At 42.6% G+C, this 16,946-nt stretch overlaps 1 protein-coding gene across 2 annotated transcripts in view; it reads left to right on the forward strand.

Moving 5' to 3' along the window:
• The first annotated feature begins 431 nt into the window (after positions 1-431).
• Positions 432-16,946, forward strand: part of fbln1 (fibulin 1) — a 28,253-nt gene continuing 11,738 nt past the window's right edge. Inside the window, exons 1-15 of one of the 2 annotated variants that reach the window (XM_027272927.1) lie at positions 432-716; positions 3,957-4,065; positions 5,626-5,758; positions 8,577-8,736; positions 9,418-9,480; positions 9,570-9,656; positions 9,744-9,881; positions 9,977-10,114; positions 10,560-10,703; positions 10,784-10,909; positions 10,997-11,122; positions 12,216-12,335; positions 12,654-12,785; positions 12,894-13,017; positions 13,627-15,031. In XM_027272927.1, the coding sequence (XP_027128728.1) occupies positions 662-716; positions 3,957-4,065; positions 5,626-5,758; positions 8,577-8,736; positions 9,418-9,480; positions 9,570-9,656; positions 9,744-9,881; positions 9,977-10,114; positions 10,560-10,703; positions 10,784-10,909; positions 10,997-11,122; positions 12,216-12,335; positions 12,654-12,785; positions 12,894-13,017; positions 13,627-14,008 (2,037 nt within the window). In that variant the 5' untranslated portion in view covers positions 432-661 and the 3' untranslated portion in view covers positions 14,009-15,031. Of the gene's footprint in view, positions 717-3,956; positions 4,066-5,625; positions 5,759-8,576; positions 8,737-9,417; positions 9,481-9,569; positions 9,657-9,743; positions 9,882-9,976; positions 10,115-10,559; positions 10,704-10,783; positions 10,910-10,996; positions 11,123-12,215; positions 12,336-12,653; positions 12,786-12,893; positions 13,018-13,626; positions 15,032-16,946 lie in introns of those variants that run through there. The other variant, XM_027272926.1, reaches the window with a different exon arrangement.

The raw sequence follows: 16,946 nt of genomic DNA on the forward strand, positions 1-16,946 counted from the left end.
TGGGAAGACAATTTCCATGTGTGCATGCATACCTTACAGCACAGTAGCCTTAAGACACTTGCAATTCCTCCTGTAAGCAATAAAATAGATGGCAGCCCACATCTCCCTAGGTAGTATTTCAAGTCTTCTACTTTCCAACGTGCGTAAATATATCAATCATACAAAACATTTTTAAAAGTACGGGAGTTTTGTATAAACATTCCTGTCAGAATTCAGGAACAGATCACAGTATTAACTCACTTCTGAGTATTATAACAAATCTCTCAAAGTCCCAGTAGTAAAAGTAAGTTGAATTGTAATATAACTATAAATAAGCTCAGGGTTAACGGCGTCCACTTGGAGTTATACAGGAGGGACAAAAAGCGGATTTGATTAGTAATAAGTGGGTGTCTGTGGCCCCAGCCCGCCCCTCACGGTGCCATAATTAGACGCTCATTCCTCCAGTCACGCTGCAACTGCGACTCACTCAACTCCATCACATCCTCGGAGTCAGTCTTTGTGTTTTTTTTATTTTTTTTTTAAAGGAGCACTGCGGTTTATTCACCCCATCCTGAAACAATACGCAGCATCGTTTCGAAAACCCCCGAAGCTCTCGGACATCATCTTTTTTTTTTTTAAGTTTTAATTTTATTGTTATTGTTGTTGGGTCTCTTCATATTCAATGGGTCCGTGTGTAGTGCTGCTCTGCTCTCTGTTCGGAGTTCTCCTTGGCCAAGGTAAGTTACCTTTCTGCAAGAAAAAAAATAAACGGTAGAGATCCCGACTTTTAATGAGGGGGTAACAAAGCCAAACAAAACTACCTGTTCAAGACTTTTTAAAAACTTTTCTAACATGCTTTTGTCAGGATATTTACAGTGAGGATCAAACTGGTATTAGGCTGAAGAGTGAGACCCAGGGAGGTGATGAATTTGTCATAGGGCTAGTTGGGGCATGTGATGAAAGCACAGTTTAGAGAGCTGGGTGCTTCAAAGTGTTGCAGGTCTGAAGCAGGGTTAAAATCTCCATAATTTTATTCCATATGTGGATTAAAAATATGACAATTTTATTCACTGACTATTTTCATATTCCCTTAAGATGATGCCAATGAGATAAAATGTTACATAAATCATTTCTAGCAGCTATAAACCCTGCATCTAGAAACTACTACTTTTTTTTATACCATAACCTAGATCCAGCTTGATTCATAAAGTGATAAAAGAAGATGCCACATGACATAAAACACGAGTTGTAAGATTTCTCACTGCCCTGTTTTCCTACTTAGTGCCCTACAAGTCAAAGGCCAAGTGCCTTGGTATGCTGTGATGCTAAGTCAGATGTAAGTCTCACCAGGACGGGACGATCTAGACAGACGGTGGTGTGATTTATACCTGAGTGCCCACAGCAGGGTCACCCAGGCGTGGGACGAGTCATATCCAAATGCTCACAGTCCCCCCTGGTCACACAGGGGGCAATTTTCACAGTGGGCAGGCAGGGCCACCTTTGTCTAAGCTGTGTTCTTGAGATAGATAGATAGATAGATAGATAGATAGATAGATAGATAGATCATCTTGTGTAACAGCCATGTTATATCATTAAGACTGACAGAAACCTCCCAATAAAAGCCCTGAGTGCAGTCTGTGAAAGAGATGCACACTGCTGTTGTGATGTCTGGCTACAGCCAACTACTCCGTCTGGGCGGAGCTCCACCACTGGGCTCATTAAGCCTTGTTTACATGAGGCGTCTAGACGCAGGAAAGCCATGTGCTGCTCTGCCAAGACAGAATGGCCCTCACAACCAGCACCGCCATCCAAGATGGAAATCAGTCCTCTCCAGACAGACAATGCATCACAGAGACAGAGGAACGACAGAGGCAGACTGCATCCAAGACCGGAGCAATGCAATGCTGCGCCTGGTTTGCCTCTTTTGATAAAACTGTACCACACAGTTAAGTTTAAAGGCACTTCTGGTCTTTCAATTTAGGGGTTTTGCAGGGAGCAGCAGACAGCGGTGGCGTTTGGAATGACTCTGCGATGCTTAGTGGGTTCGAGTTAGTTATCAGCAGAGAGAGAGCCACTGCAGGGAGAAATGTGTAGAACAGACGTAGATGTGCCTGTCATTTCAAATATACTCACTGCGTCCATGGAGAGAGAGAGAGAGAGATTTTGAGATTATTTAGTTAGTGTGGAATTTGGATAGGTGCTCCTCGGATGCCTTTCCAGTTACGTTATAAGTTGGGTGTTTTGGCAAGAGGTTGTCAATTACTTGTAACGGTCGAAAAACAAGAACACTTGGAAGAGCAGCTCTTGGAGGGGACTTTTAGGCATTAAAAACCCTCTTTTACATGCGTATGATCATGTGTTTGTGAGAAAAACATTTTGTTTTTGTCACACTGGAACATCCCAGTGCTTCTTTTTAAACAGATTGATGTCTTTATGACAGACAGAGACTTTGAGAGAGCCCACTTGGTAAGCCTATGTGAAAGGCTTTTAAAAAAAAAAATGCCATCTCATTTCATCCAGCTGCTACAAGGTTTATTGGCCATAGGATTCTGGGATATGCCAGACTTCCAGAAGTCAGTAGTGAGTCAGCTAATGTGGCTGCCTAGTAATAAATCCTGTGTCCATATTCACTCCTTTCTGCCAGGTTAATCATCGTTCATGTAGTAGCAGTGACTTGATTTCTTTAGAAAAACCACATAGGCTCATTTTCAATAAACTCTTAGTCATTATTTGTTACACATACCTACTCCCCTGTGAAATGGACTGCAATGCTTACCCGTGGTTTTTAAAAAGGTTATCATTGCAGAAAAAACCTGTTTGTGATGATGAGTATTCCTGCTTGTGCTTCATCGTTGATTTAATGGTTATAATAAAATTCCTCCTTGCCCCTCTGGGAGAAAGCAGCAAATCTATAAAACGGAGTACTACAATTCCAGACACTTGTCCTCCCTACCTAATTTAACTTATTATCTGAAGTTGCTGATTTTTGCCAGACTTCTCGCGGCAGACGCTCTGTCTCAAACAGATGGATTTTGTTGAGTGTGTTTCGCAATCGCCAAATGATTCAGAGCGCTCAGTCACTACCCGTATTCTCTTACAATGGATCAACAAAATTTATTTCACGGTGAGTTTGTTTTCTCTTTTTTCTCTCTCTCTTGGGGGACTTATTGTTAATAACAATTTGGCGCACTCATCCCGGTTTGAGCCGAAGGCAAAAAAAGTCCAAGGAGCCGATCTGCCAAAGCTATTTCACGTTTGGCAGATCACACAAACCACAGGCGAATAAATGTACTTGATGTGATTGCGACGGCTGATTGTTTACAGAGTCGAGGCATTCCACGCTCTCTAATCCACATGAATAAACAGCCAGATCGCCGCAGAGTTGGTCGCGTTCCAGTCAAAAAAGCCTCTCTTGTGTCTGCAACAACATATCCATCATTCATTGTCTTTGGCAAAAAAATGCCTACAGGCAGTTTAAATTTGCCAGACACATTTTCAATTCTGTTTTTCCATCTTTCAGAGAACGCTCAACAACTTGCCTCGGAGGACAATAGCAATATCCTTTTTTCATTTGAGTTCGAAATCCAATTGCGATCGTAACTCACTTAATCACCAAAACAATGTGTCAATCTGCATTTCATCAGCTTTATTAATGCCAACATAAAATGCGTTTGTCAAACAAATTACACTGAATATCACAAGACAATGCCATTTGTTATATTTTGCACGTCATGAACGGCTTATAGGGTACAAAACTACCCTCGAGGCAAGTGTGGTAATCGCTTTGTGTGTGTGTGTCTGTATGCGGCCAGGTGTGTTAAGTGCAGATCTGAGATCTGTGGTGATTATCTAGCAGACTATGCCACATATGAAAATGTCATTTTGACCTGGAATGAGCTCCGATTTAGAATCTTCTCATCTGTGCACGCATGCAAAAACATACCTCGTGTAAATATATGTTTGTTTAATGTTCACAGGAGCAGAGCAGATCTCAATAGAGGACTGCTGTAAAGACGGCCAGAAGCATGGCACTGATAACAAAGACTGTGCTTCTCTCCCTCTCATCTCTGAGTCAACCACATGCAGGTAAGCAGGCTCTACCTGCTGCTGATCGCCAAAATCTCTACACCAAAAAGGGCTGGTGGGAAGACTTGCCTGGGGCTTATTCAGATTTACAAGTCATTAACTGCTGCACCCTTTTGTCACAATCTTACATTTTCAGTCTGCACCGCAGAAGCTCCTGCAGTATTAGCCCCAAGGGATTTGGCCTGTACCATGTATGGGGGGAAATGTCTGTAGGCTCTTAATATGAGATTGCTTTACCTTACACCCATAAATCTCCAGGCACATTATTCACTTCACGTGAGATCAGGAAACACTAATAGTGATGGGATAATAACAGGTCTGTTGGTAACCCTAGAAGGTGTGCTGCCACAGGTTCAGGGCACATAAGCTAGGGATATCTACTGCTGTGAACACACTGATGGCAAACACATTTACCGTAGCCACCCTTAGTGATCCCAAATTTGTCTAAATTATAGTGTGAGGAGGGAGAGAGAGGAAAAGGGCAGAGGTTTGTGGGGGAGTAAGGGTGAGTCAGGAGGGGCTATTTCAAAACCCAGGAAATACCTGGGTTTTGCAAGAGGTGAAACGCGACATAGAGGGACGACGGAGAGAGGCAATAACAGGAAATCTGAACGATTACTTTAGACACCGAAAGAAAGGGGGGGGAGTAAGAGAGAAAAAGAGTGGAGTGGGGAAGAGAAAAGAAAAACAGGAGCGCGGCTTTGCCCTTAAAAGGTTCTGCAGAGGAGGTGTGTGCCTTGACGTAAATTTGAGATCTTCAGTAGTTTATGTGGAAAGAGATTTCTGGTAAGAGTTGATAAAGAGGCTTGTTGGAAATGAGAGAGGAGAGATGAGGGGGTGGCGTTTCATGCTTTCTGTCTTGTAAAAATTGCAGCGAGACAGAGATCGAGACCAGACACAAACAGTCACCCACTCTTAAGTGACTGGACTGGTTTCTAGCAAGGAAAGCTAGACAATACAATGATCTTTAATCCGATTACTGGGTAACTGATATTTTGATAACAATGCTCGCGTGTGTGGGGATGATCCAAATATTACTTTTGGCATTTAAACAGCCGTCACAGTAATGTGCTGTGTTTTATTGGTCCCTGCAGAGAGATAGATTTTATGATCCTGAAGCATGGAAAGCTCAGAAGTCAAGGTCAGCTGCAATACTTCCTGTACCAACGTGTTACTCACTCTGTTCATGTATCATGTGTAACTGTCATCTTTAATTTCTAAGGAAAAACTGCGATGTTTCCACTCAGTTGACGTAATTGACCCCAAGCAAACTGTATATACTGGCAGCTGTTATTCACCCAAAGTGGCTCACAGGACACAACATGCTTATCTTAAGGGAGAGGTTTGTTTTAGCGATATTATTGTAACTGTGAATAAGGACATGTGGAGGTGGACAGATGTTCCTCTTGGGACTGAAATGTTGATTCAGCTCAAGTCTAAACCAACAGAGCGAAGGCCGTAGAGAGTGCTGCTCGGTCCACTTTATTCCAATGATGTCATTGTTACAAAAGGCTCGACTTGTGTTTTTGTGTGTGTGTGTGTGTGTTTGCTTGCTTACAGGATAGTACAGGAGCAATGCTGTGTAACAGTGCTTGAGGATGTCAAGTGCACCACTGGTATCAACATGGCCAAAGACCAAGGAGCCTGTGATACTTTATTCACCAACACCTGTGAGACCACAAAGACTACAAAGGTGTGTGCACATACATATGTGTATGTTTGTGAGACAGTGAAATCTGTGCGCACCAAACTATCTCCCCGTACTCAATCAGTGTACAGTACATCACTTTGCCGGGCAGCCGGTTTGGAGGCAAACGATTGATGAGAGCGATGGTGTGCATTTATGTGTGTGTGTTCATGTGCGTGCTCTGCGAGCAGGATGAGGCATGTCACTTCAGGGAGGAATGGAGCTTGTTGCTGTCAGATAGATTATAAATTCAGCTTTAACTCTAGGATCTTCCACAGGCTCACGTCCAAGTGCTTTTCAGCTGTTCTCTGTTTTCTTTCCCCTCTCTTCAACCCAACCCCTTCCTGTGCCCCTATATTCTTACAACACACTGCACATCAAAAGACCGCAAAAGAATAACGCTTGGCACAATGTAGACGATACAAGTTGGTACAGTACACTTTCTTAAAAGGATGAGATAATCATCAGCAGGACGGCTTGTCTTTACTTGATCTTGTGCAGACGGTGGCTTGTACTTAAATGTGCTCAGGTAACAAGAATAAAAGGAAATGTAGTCCATGCTTTGTAATACTATAACTTAATAAGACAACACTAAAGTCAGGTTTCACTGTACTTACAGTATTAAAGGGTTTCATTACACTGTGACGGCTAAGAGAAAAAGACAAAAAGCTGTGTTGTTTATCTGTAACATTAGAACAATGTTGAGAATTTTTCAAAATACATTAAAAATGGTTTAAAATAGTTGCTGAAAACATGTGAAAAGACTTCGAATGATACGTTACTGGAATGTGGAGTTAGAGGTTTTTTTCACCAGTTTTCAGTCTCAGGATTTTTGTGGGCGGTCCTTAAAGGGTGGCTCGATGACACGCTGAAGCCACCCTGAGCAGAGAAATAAAGATTCATTCATCTCACCCAGGGTGTTTCAAAGTTAGTCATGTCATTTTCTGAACTCATCTGACACGTTTTAGTGGCTTCAGTGCCTCCAGAGGACACGGCCCCACAGTCCTGGAGCTGAGAGTATTGCTCATTTTTACCCGATTTTGACACCTAAAACCAATCTGCTTTGCGCTGCTTGTTAGGAAGCCAACTCAGCTAACCTGTATCTGCATCTGTCAGTGTCTTTGCTTACAACATCACCAACCCTGATGAATCCTTTCCTCACCACCGTGGTGATAACCTAGACTTCGGGAGCTTTTCCACTGGCAAACATTACTTACAGACTGACTGGTGAAAGGAGAGAAATACACCTGGTGTTGATGTGGTGGATAGTTCATCACCCACAGAGTCGATCTCTTCTTCTTCTTCTTTGGATTAGGCAAACATGTGGGAACACTGAAGCCATCAAAACAATGAAATTACTCATGAATTATGTGGTGGGCAAAGAAAGTGTAAACAAAGCAAAATGTGTTTTATATTTCAGATCATTTTGCAATGATGACATCTTTGCACCCTCTTGGTTTTTTCTCTCAGTCAACTTCATGAGGTAGTCACCTGGACTGGACAACCGTGCCTCATCAAATACTGTAGGGATTCATATTATGACAAGGACCAGTCCATCATTACTTTAAGACATCAGTGTCAGTCAATGCGGAACATTACAAGAACTTTGAATGTGTGAAAATGCAGTCGCAGAAACTATGAAACACAATGATCAAACTTTCCTAAGGACCACCAAAGGAAAGGAAGGCTGCAGAGGACAAGTTCTTACACTTACCTCAGCTCAGAAACTGTAAATTAACCGCACCTCAGATTGGAACCCACATAAATGCTTCACAGAGTTCAAGTAGCAGACACATCTCAGCACCAACTCTTCAGAGGAGACTACATGAATCAGGCCTTCATGGTCGAATTGCTCCAGGGAAATAACTGTTGAGGAAAACCAACAAGAAGAAGGGAATTACTTGGGCCAAAAAACACATCGAGTGGACATTAGACCAGTGGAAATCTGGACTTTGGTCTGATGAGCCCAAATATTTATTTCTAGTGCCTGTGTCTTTGTAAGATGCAGAGACTATGAATAAATAGTATCTACATGTGTGGTTCCCACCGTGGTGCATGGAGGAGGAGGAGGTGCAAATTTGCGAAATGTTGACCAGGGAATGTGCAAAATGTGTTAAATAGAATTTGCATTGTGTATTTTACACTGTCCTGAAAACTGTGTCAAGGCCACACAGACATGCACCCACGCATAAACAAACACAGACAGACAAAGTAGCAGTTACCCACTGGTAAACAACAGCATTATGTAACAGTAGTATTTGGCAGAGATGTGGCACGTGTAAAGCCACGCTATCACCACACATGGTTATATTTCAGGTATATAGCCTGACCCCAAGTCCCTAAACTGAACCATGAACGCATCCATCCCCCCTCACTGAATTATGTGGGCTGCCACGATGATTGATGGCTTCAGCCAGAGGGCATGATGTCATCTCATCACTGTCTGTCTGTCCATCTTGCTTACTGACCTGCTGCTTTGCTACTGTCTGTCTGTCTGTCTGAAGCCTGTCAGTTGGCTTGTCTTCTCAATCAGCCTCCTCTTCTCCCTGTCTGTTTGATTGAAAGCTTTGCTCTCTGTCTGAATCACACAGCCCCATTCGTCATCGTACCAACCAACATCATCCCGCAATCTCCTTTTCCTTGTCTAGAGTTTAGGTTTCACTTCCCGTGTTGCATTACAGAGCTGTGCAGGGTGATAATAATTCTCTGTGAATTGTGGTTTTCTTCTCCTTTCTTGGTAAAATTGTGTAGAAATTCTTATGTATGCTTAGTCTGCATTATGCACCAAAGGTTATTCTATCATATTCATTTCTGTGTTCCGTAGATGTGCTGTGACTGTTGCCTTCTGGGGAAGGCGGCTCAGGAGAACGGCCTACCTTGTGACCACAACCTGTCCGTGGGCTACCAGTGTGGTCTGGTGTCCCGGGCGTGCTGCGTGGATGGAGCCGCAGACAACCAGACAACACCCACAGCAGAAACTAAAAGTGGGTGATGTAGGCGAAATGTTAACATTTCTCATCTCAGGTTTGGTTGCATCAAAGCACGTAACTTCTTCTATGGTAAAGGGGGAAAAAAAAGAGCAAAAAGAACAACCCACTGCCCAAATATTTCTCCAGATATTGCAACATAATTGAAGAAGAAAAGCACAGCTGGTGTTGTCAAACATAAACCAACACTGCCCCCTGCTGCATTTATGTTGCCATTGCTTTTAGTGTCCAGAGGAGATGAACAGTGATGACACATACAGTTGGAATTCATCTTTTGGTTCACTCCTGAACACATACACAACTTAGGTTCAGCTAAAGGACACTAACTCAGGAGATGGCAGGGATTGAATGTTTTGCTTATGGGCACTCCAGCAAAAATATATAACATCTCCACGCTCCAACTTCTCAGTTGTGAGGATTTGTGGCTTTTATCGTCATGCTTTCAGTATGAAATTGAATATTTTTGAGGGATTTGGACTGATAAATAGATAACACTAGATATCTGGAGATGTCCGTTTGGCCTTTAGGTTTGTTTGCTGCCATTTACAACTATTTTAATTAACAGACAAAGCAGTTTGCAGTTGAATGGATAATGAAAATAATCATACGTAGCTCTTGAAACATAGGGATGTTTCTTGCATATGCATTTAAAGTATTGTACGTTTTTCTCTCACACAGTACCGAATACAGATGAAACCAACGGAAATGGAGATAATTCAGTATTAAGTGATCTGTGCCACGGTATAGTAATACACACCCCCTAACTGATTCGATCTTGCAAAAGCAGTTAATTATGAATTATCAACATGCATGTGTTTCTTTTTTTGCAGGGAAATGCGCTCAACGCTGTGTGGGCAATGACACCTGTGCCTGTTTCACAGGCTACAAACTCAAACCAGATGGAAAGAGCTGTGATGGTAAGTAAGTTGAAAGGTTATATTGTGTGTGCCCCGTTGAAAAAAAAAAATCAGCACAATGAGAGAATCTCTTTCAAACGCTCGCAGATATCAACGAGTGTTTGCTGGGAGCCAGCAACTGTCGGGGAGGAGAGCGTTGTATCAACACAGAGGGCTCATTCCGTTGCCAGAGAGAGGTCAGCTGTGGGACCGGCTATGAACTCACCGACACCAACAATTGCAAAGGTCAGTCAGTCAGTCAGATGTCTCTCAGTTTGCTTATGTTACTATTTGAAGTATTGAAAAAGTGTGTTCAATTCTCCTGCGTTTTCCTTACCCAGATATTGACGAGTGTGAAACTGGTATCCACAACTGTGGCCAAGAGTTTGAGTGCCAGAACACCCAGGGGTCATTCCGTTGTGTTCCTAAAGTCAAATGTGGTGTCGGCTTTATCCAGGATGCCCTCGGCAGCTGCATTGGTAAGGACCATACAGACAGCTAACAGCTCTTTTGCATTGGTGCTGAGGACTTTGTTTGGACAACCAAACTTTAATGGTTGTTTGTGGTCACGAAAGATTGGCTCTTTGTGGTTTCGGCGACCCTTTGACCTTTTGTCTGAATGAAAACTCATCAAATCCAGATAAAGAGCACATGCTCATCAGTATATGGAAGCTTCGTGTTTTGGGAGGCAATTTCCAGGAAAAAAATTCCATCTGATCTACTAACATGAAATTGGGTTTGACGATATTTTGCTCATGAGAAACAAGTACATGGATTCTGGACCGCTCACCAGGGTCAGGATCAAAGACAAGGAGGCAGTGAACATGGGGCTGTGTAGAAGGAAAAGGCCTCCTTCCTCACATATATTCATCAATCTATCTATCAATTCATAATCTTAAAATATCATCTGTGTCTATGTTTCAGATATCAATGAATGCGTTAGCCAGACAGGCCCATGCCACAGAGGTCAGGTCTGTATCAACACGGTTGGCTCCTACATCTGCCAGAGGAACTCTGTCAACTGTGGTCGAGGATATCACCTCAATGACGACGGCACACGCTGTCTTGGTACGGCTGGAAAAACTCACCATTCCTAGCTAACATAAGCATCATCATTTTGTTTTCTGACGTTTGCACCCTCGCTGCAGATATCGACGAGTGTAAGGGCCCTGAAAAGGTCTGCGGGGGTCACGGTTGTATTAACCTGCTGGGCTCCTATCGCTGCGAGTGTGAGGCTGGCTACATCTTCAACAGCATCACTCGAGTTTGTGAGGGTGAGCATTCTCATGAAACACACACATCTGTGTGAATCTGCATATGAGAATTCTAGCTTCTTACTGTGGCATGTTTTGTGTTTTTAGATATTAATGAATGCAGGCACTACCCTGGCCGCCTGTGTGCTCATAAGTGTGAGAACACTCTTGGATCCTACAAGTGTAGCTGCACCACCGGCTTCAAGCTTGCTGGCGATGGCAGGAATTGTGACGGTAGGATGAGTATCTGAAACACGAGCAACTTTTTATACAGGATACAGCATGTTATGTGTATACTGTACGGCATACAGTGCATTCACAATGACTGAAACAATAGAGTATAGAGTAAGATGATTGTCCTGTCTGTTTTTACAATCCACCAACATTTATCAAGATAGACATCAACATTCAGAGTTTGATTTTTCAAGAAATACAACACTGCATTTCCCAAAGCATTCTGGTAAAACTGACAAATGATACTCACTTTTAAAAAAAATAAGTTATTTTTGTGGTAAAAAAACAAACAAACTGGCAGCTGTGGTTGCCAGAATTTTACCGTAATAAATGCGGTATAACTTTTTCTAATATTATAGTAAAAGGATGTTAGTAGATGACAGTAAAAGACCGTAAAGGTGGCAGTAGCTCAGTCCATAGGGACTTGGCTTGGGAACCGGAGGGTGGCCGGTTCAAGTCCCACATGGACCAAAAATATGGAAGGTGGACTGGTAGCTGGAGAGGTTCACCTCCTGGGCACTGCCGAGGTGCCCTTGAGCAAGGCACCGACCCCACCCATCTGCTTGCTGGCGCTGGTCTGGCTGGCTGCCCATCACTCCACCATCTCTCTCCACATTCGCATGTCTATGCCCTTGTACTGCATGTGTGTGTGTGTCTGGGTTAAATCCTAATCCTATCCTCGAGGGATTAATAAACTATTTCTTCTTCTTTCTTCTTAAAATATGCCATGAAATATTTCACAACCTATATTCATACAGCATTTTAATGTAAATATAGTAGTATTAGTATTATATTAGAGACTGTTAATTGCACAGTAAATCACAGTAGTATTTAATAGCACATTTTGGGGTCTTTTACTGTCACGTTTTGGCAATTTGTCACCCAAAATTTATATTTTTTAAAGTACAGACACATACATTTTTTTTTCAAATGATGTTAGATGTCAGCCCACGCACCTGTTCGCATGAAAACCAGCAACTGTTGATGTAGTACATATTCAAATGTTGAGCGGAGGGGTCCGCCTCTCAGGGTTCCTTTCAGTCAGCTCATAAGTATAGAGTTCATCATGGCCTCCGTCTTTTTCTCTGTGTAGATTTGAACGAGTGCGACAGCAACCCGTGCAGTCAAGAGTGTGCCAACGTGTACGGCTCCTACCAGTGCTACTGTCGCCGTGGCTACCAGCTCAGTGACATGGATGGCCTGACTTGTGAAGGTAAGAACTATGTGTAAATCCTTCTTTCCAACTCCTGTCAGACTATTAACTAACACCAGCACGGCTTAATGACTTTTTTCTATATATTTCTTACTTACTAAGTAATTTCTCATCAACCTTGTGTGTAAAATATACTGTAACGAGTGAACTAAAACTCTTATAGCTATGTGTTAATATGTATAGTCTGCTGTGTAAACATATATTGGAGCAAATTGTATCTTTTTGAAACAGAAGTCAATGAAGCGGTTAAAATATACTCAATTTCTTAAAGGTACTCTCTGGTTTGGCTTGTTTTTATCTCGCTGTGACAATTTTTAGATATAGACGAGTGTGCCCTGCCTACTGGAGGTCATATTTGTGCCTATCGCTGTCACAACACCCCCGGCAGCTTCCACTGTTCCTGTCCCATCAACGGCTACACCTTGGCACCCAACGCTCGCAGCTGCCAGGGTAGGCTATTTATCTTGTAATGTTAAACACGATTGTTGCGGAGCTTATGTCAGTTATTTTTGTGAATGTTTCCATCATGACACTTATTTTTTATCTTTTGCTCCTTAGATGTTGACGAATGTGTGACGGGAACGCACACGTGCACGGAGAATCAGAGCTGCTTCAATATACAGGGAGGATTCAGGTGCCTGTCCTTCGACTGTCCAACCAACTACAGGCGCGTTGGAGAGACGTGAGTGTTTAGATTTGTTGCTGAACAGGACACACTCATCAACACAGACACTGTCGTCTGCACTCATGGCAATATGAGAATGAATAGACAGACATAAACACACGCAGAGCAAGGTTCATGTCCCTCGCAGTCATGGCCATCCTATCAAGAGCCCTGAGCACAACAGTAAACAATGTCAGGCCTTTTAAACTGACCCCGTACTGTGTATATACTGTATATATATCGAGGCTCTGCATGTCCAGTATGCTGGAATGAGCTCAGAAAAGATTCGGCTGTAGCATGTTCTGTTGTTTTAGAGTGATGAAATGCACATGGATATTTTCTCATTGGCTCAGTTACAGTAGAGGCTGTGTATGACCACCCTGTTATGGAGGCACCAGTGACAGAACTTCTTGCATGATCCCACAGAGAGGCACCACGACTGGCCTATAGGGTGTCAAAATGCTGCAGACTGATGTTCCTCCCACTGCATGTCATGCACGGCAAATTAAATTTACACCTGGTCTCTCTTTTTTTTTTCTCTTTCTCTCTGTGCCTGTTTTGTTCCGTCTTGTCCCATCCTGCCCTGCCCCCCCCCTCGTCCCCGCCCCCACCCTTCTCTCTTTGCAGTCGATGCGAACGCTTGCTTTGCAATGAGTCTGTCGAGTGCCTGGCCATGCCCCTGAGAATAACCAACTACTACCTCACCTTCCCCACCAACATCCCTGTCTTCACCAACATCTTCCGCATGGGCCCCTCGAGCATCATGGTCAGCGATGACATCCAGGTTGCTATCACCGCTGGCAACGAAGGCGGTTTCTTCAAGACGGAGCGCGTGCCCACTGGCGGGGTGATGTCGGTGGCAAAGCTCATCAACAAGCCACAGGACTTTGAGCTGTCTTTGGAGCTAAGGCTGCGTCGCTATGGCACGCTCAGCACATACCTGGCTAAAGTTCAGGTGTTTGTTACCCAGGATGAGCCCAGAGTACCTTACAATACCCTGCTAGAATAGACACAGTTATGTAGGGTGACATCAGTTACTGCACTCTTTAAAAAAATGATGTGTCATTTTAAATCCTCTTTTAAATCGTCCATCCTGAACACAAAACGCATAAAGATGATACAATATGTTCAGAGCAATGTAGACTACTATATGTTGTAACATACAAATGACTGCAGCACATACTGAATAGATATATGCAAATGAATATAAATATAAATTATGATTCCCACTTAATGAAGACCAGTTTTCATCTTTATAACCAAAGATCATTTATGTTTATTTCAAACATAGATTTATGTTATAAAGTTTGGGCTCGCGTGGGTAAACTGTAACGAGCCCTTCCTATCCGTGCCTCTCTTCATTAAATTTATAAAAAAATATCTAATAAACACATTTAAGTTGATAATGTGACTGAGCGGTGCATATCTTAAAGGAATAGTTCGATATTTTGGAAAATAGAGGATAGTAATCGAGCATCTTAACTTAGTATAAAAACAAGGGGGCCGGGGGAAAAGGTAACAAACTCCACCTACCAGCACCTCTTAATCTTACTGATTAACATTTTAATTATTCCTTTAAACAACATTTTAATTAATCTAATTACTGCAAACTAACTGACACAGTAAGGCTGCTGGTGGTCAGCCTTGTCTTTCATTTTTGTCTGACACTAAACACGTGCTGATGGCACATCATTTTTTTAAGAGTTGACATGACAAAACAATACATATCAAAGAAGCACATTTTTAATACTTTACGTTACATAATCAACTTTCTAGCATTAAAGCTTAAGGGTCATTATTCAGCCTTATAAATGATGTCCAGTTGAATGTAACTTCTTGGAGGTAAGGCATTATGATTGCCGCTAGGTGGCGTTCTAGGTTAGGGTATATGATAAAATAGTAACAACCCAAGTCTGCCTACAATTGAGTGTAATTTGATGATGGTTGCATGATAAAATCTGAAGTTTTGCAGTATTTTATGGTTTATGTGTTGGATGAACAGTTTTCTATTAAAATTGAAATAGAAATAACACATGTTCAAGTCAAATCCAGTTCTTGATAATGGTGCATTGAGGGGTTTCATCAAATACAGCATAGGGAACAGCTGGAATGTGGGGCCAAATCACAGATGGAGGCATGTAGACTTCCTCACATAGTTTCATATTACGATTATTCAGTGAAGAGGAAAATGTATGCAAATTTCTAGTAATACAAATATAGCATTAAAGGTGCATTCTGAAATCTGATTTCATAAAAGAAAATAGTTGCTCGACTACAGAAATCTACACACAAAGTATTCTAATACATTTTTATTTAATATGGTATTAGTTATTATTATTTATGAATGTTTCCTGGTGATTTTAAAGTTTTTCAAGAGTTAGTATTTTTTGTAAACGCAGGACCAAACCAGGTGTATTTTAAATCCACTAAGAAACACACAAAGGTTTAAAAAAAAAAGTCAAAGCTTTTAGTCATATATGTGCATCCACCTCAAATTTCACTATTTATTATGTCCATAAAGTAATTCCACACCTCAAAATTCCAGCCCAAAACGAGCCAGATTGGGCCCTTTTAATGCACTTTTTACTCCCACTCCCCAAACATCACTTACCTTGCACCACAAATACATCTTTCTTTGGCAGTTATTTTCTTGCACATCTCTTTAGCTTTCATTACATTTGGGGCTTAATGTAAAATACACAGATTTCCACTGCATACTGCGGGTGTAAACCCCAGAGCAGACAGATAATCCAAATGAAGGCTGAGTAAGTGACACGAGATGGGATGCAGTGGCAAAGGAGAGGGAAATGTGCACCAGCAGGAGAGTATAAATAGTTTGACATGCTGTGAGGCTGCTGCCCGAGGGCTGTGGCTTATAATAACTGTAAATTCAGATGTCCTAGGTTCCTCCTGTCCTGAGCTGTCAGGCCAGTAAAGATGCACTTGGTCCCTAGTGGGGATATCCTTAAAATAAGAACATAGTGGCGCACATACGGTTTTTTCCTCCCCTTTGACATTGAGTTATGGGGCTCTGGGCTCTGGCCGGTGGTCTGAACAATTTGTGGTACAGCAACATCACCGCGCACAGAATGAATGATGCCCTGCAGTGTTTGTGTTGGGGCGTTATCAATGTGCCGACTATAAATAATAATTACCAAAAAAATAAAAGGCCCTATGCTTGACCAGAGGACTTTCATCCAAAAAGTCTGTTTTTCTTTCTGGTCTGAAAGTATTGGGGTTTTTCTCCTGGGCTGGGCCACGTGAGGCATGGGGAGATGAAGAAGAAGTTGTGCATTTGTGCATGCAAGTGCACACACACACCCACGCGCGTACACGTACACCAGCATGTTTTGCATGCACAAAGGCGCACATCCACAAGTGAACATTTACGCGCACATTCGGACGCGCGCATTCAGACACATGCATGTGTTAACACACACATGGAGCTGTAATTAGCTCCACTTGCTGCCCTTGCTTTGAAGTGCCCATCTGTGTGCAAGGGGGCAGTTCACCCTGGGTCATTATCTTCTCATAAATTCGCTCTCTACCCCAACAGAGCTTTCACCTCATCCTCTAGAGCCCCGCTCTGGTCTTTCTGCAGCTCAGGCCGTGGTATTATAAACTAGGAGAACATTTTGTGGGTTTGGCCTGGGCCAAAGCAAAACTTGGACCCACCCGCTAATTGCTAATTACAAGCCCCTACCCAGTGGTGGCTTGACTTTTTGTCAGGGGCTTCTCTCCTCGCTCTCCGTGGAAGGAGTCCTGCAACCCAAGCCATGCCTCGGCTTTGAGCTGCAGCCTATAGGTCCCCTGAGGAGCGCCAGAGATCCACGGCCCATGACTCACAATGTGGCTATATAGCTGCCATGCACATTAACTGGACTTATACATGGCAACTTGGCTGTTTTCATAACCCAATATAGCCGTGTACTGACATGTCTCCTTTG

The sequence above is a fragment of the Larimichthys crocea genome, chromosome XXI (genome assembly GCF_000972845.2).
Source record: "Larimichthys crocea isolate SSNF chromosome XXI, L_crocea_2.0, whole genome shotgun sequence".
In the NCBI taxonomy this organism is placed as follows: Eukaryota; Metazoa; Chordata; class Actinopteri; family Sciaenidae; genus Larimichthys; species Larimichthys crocea.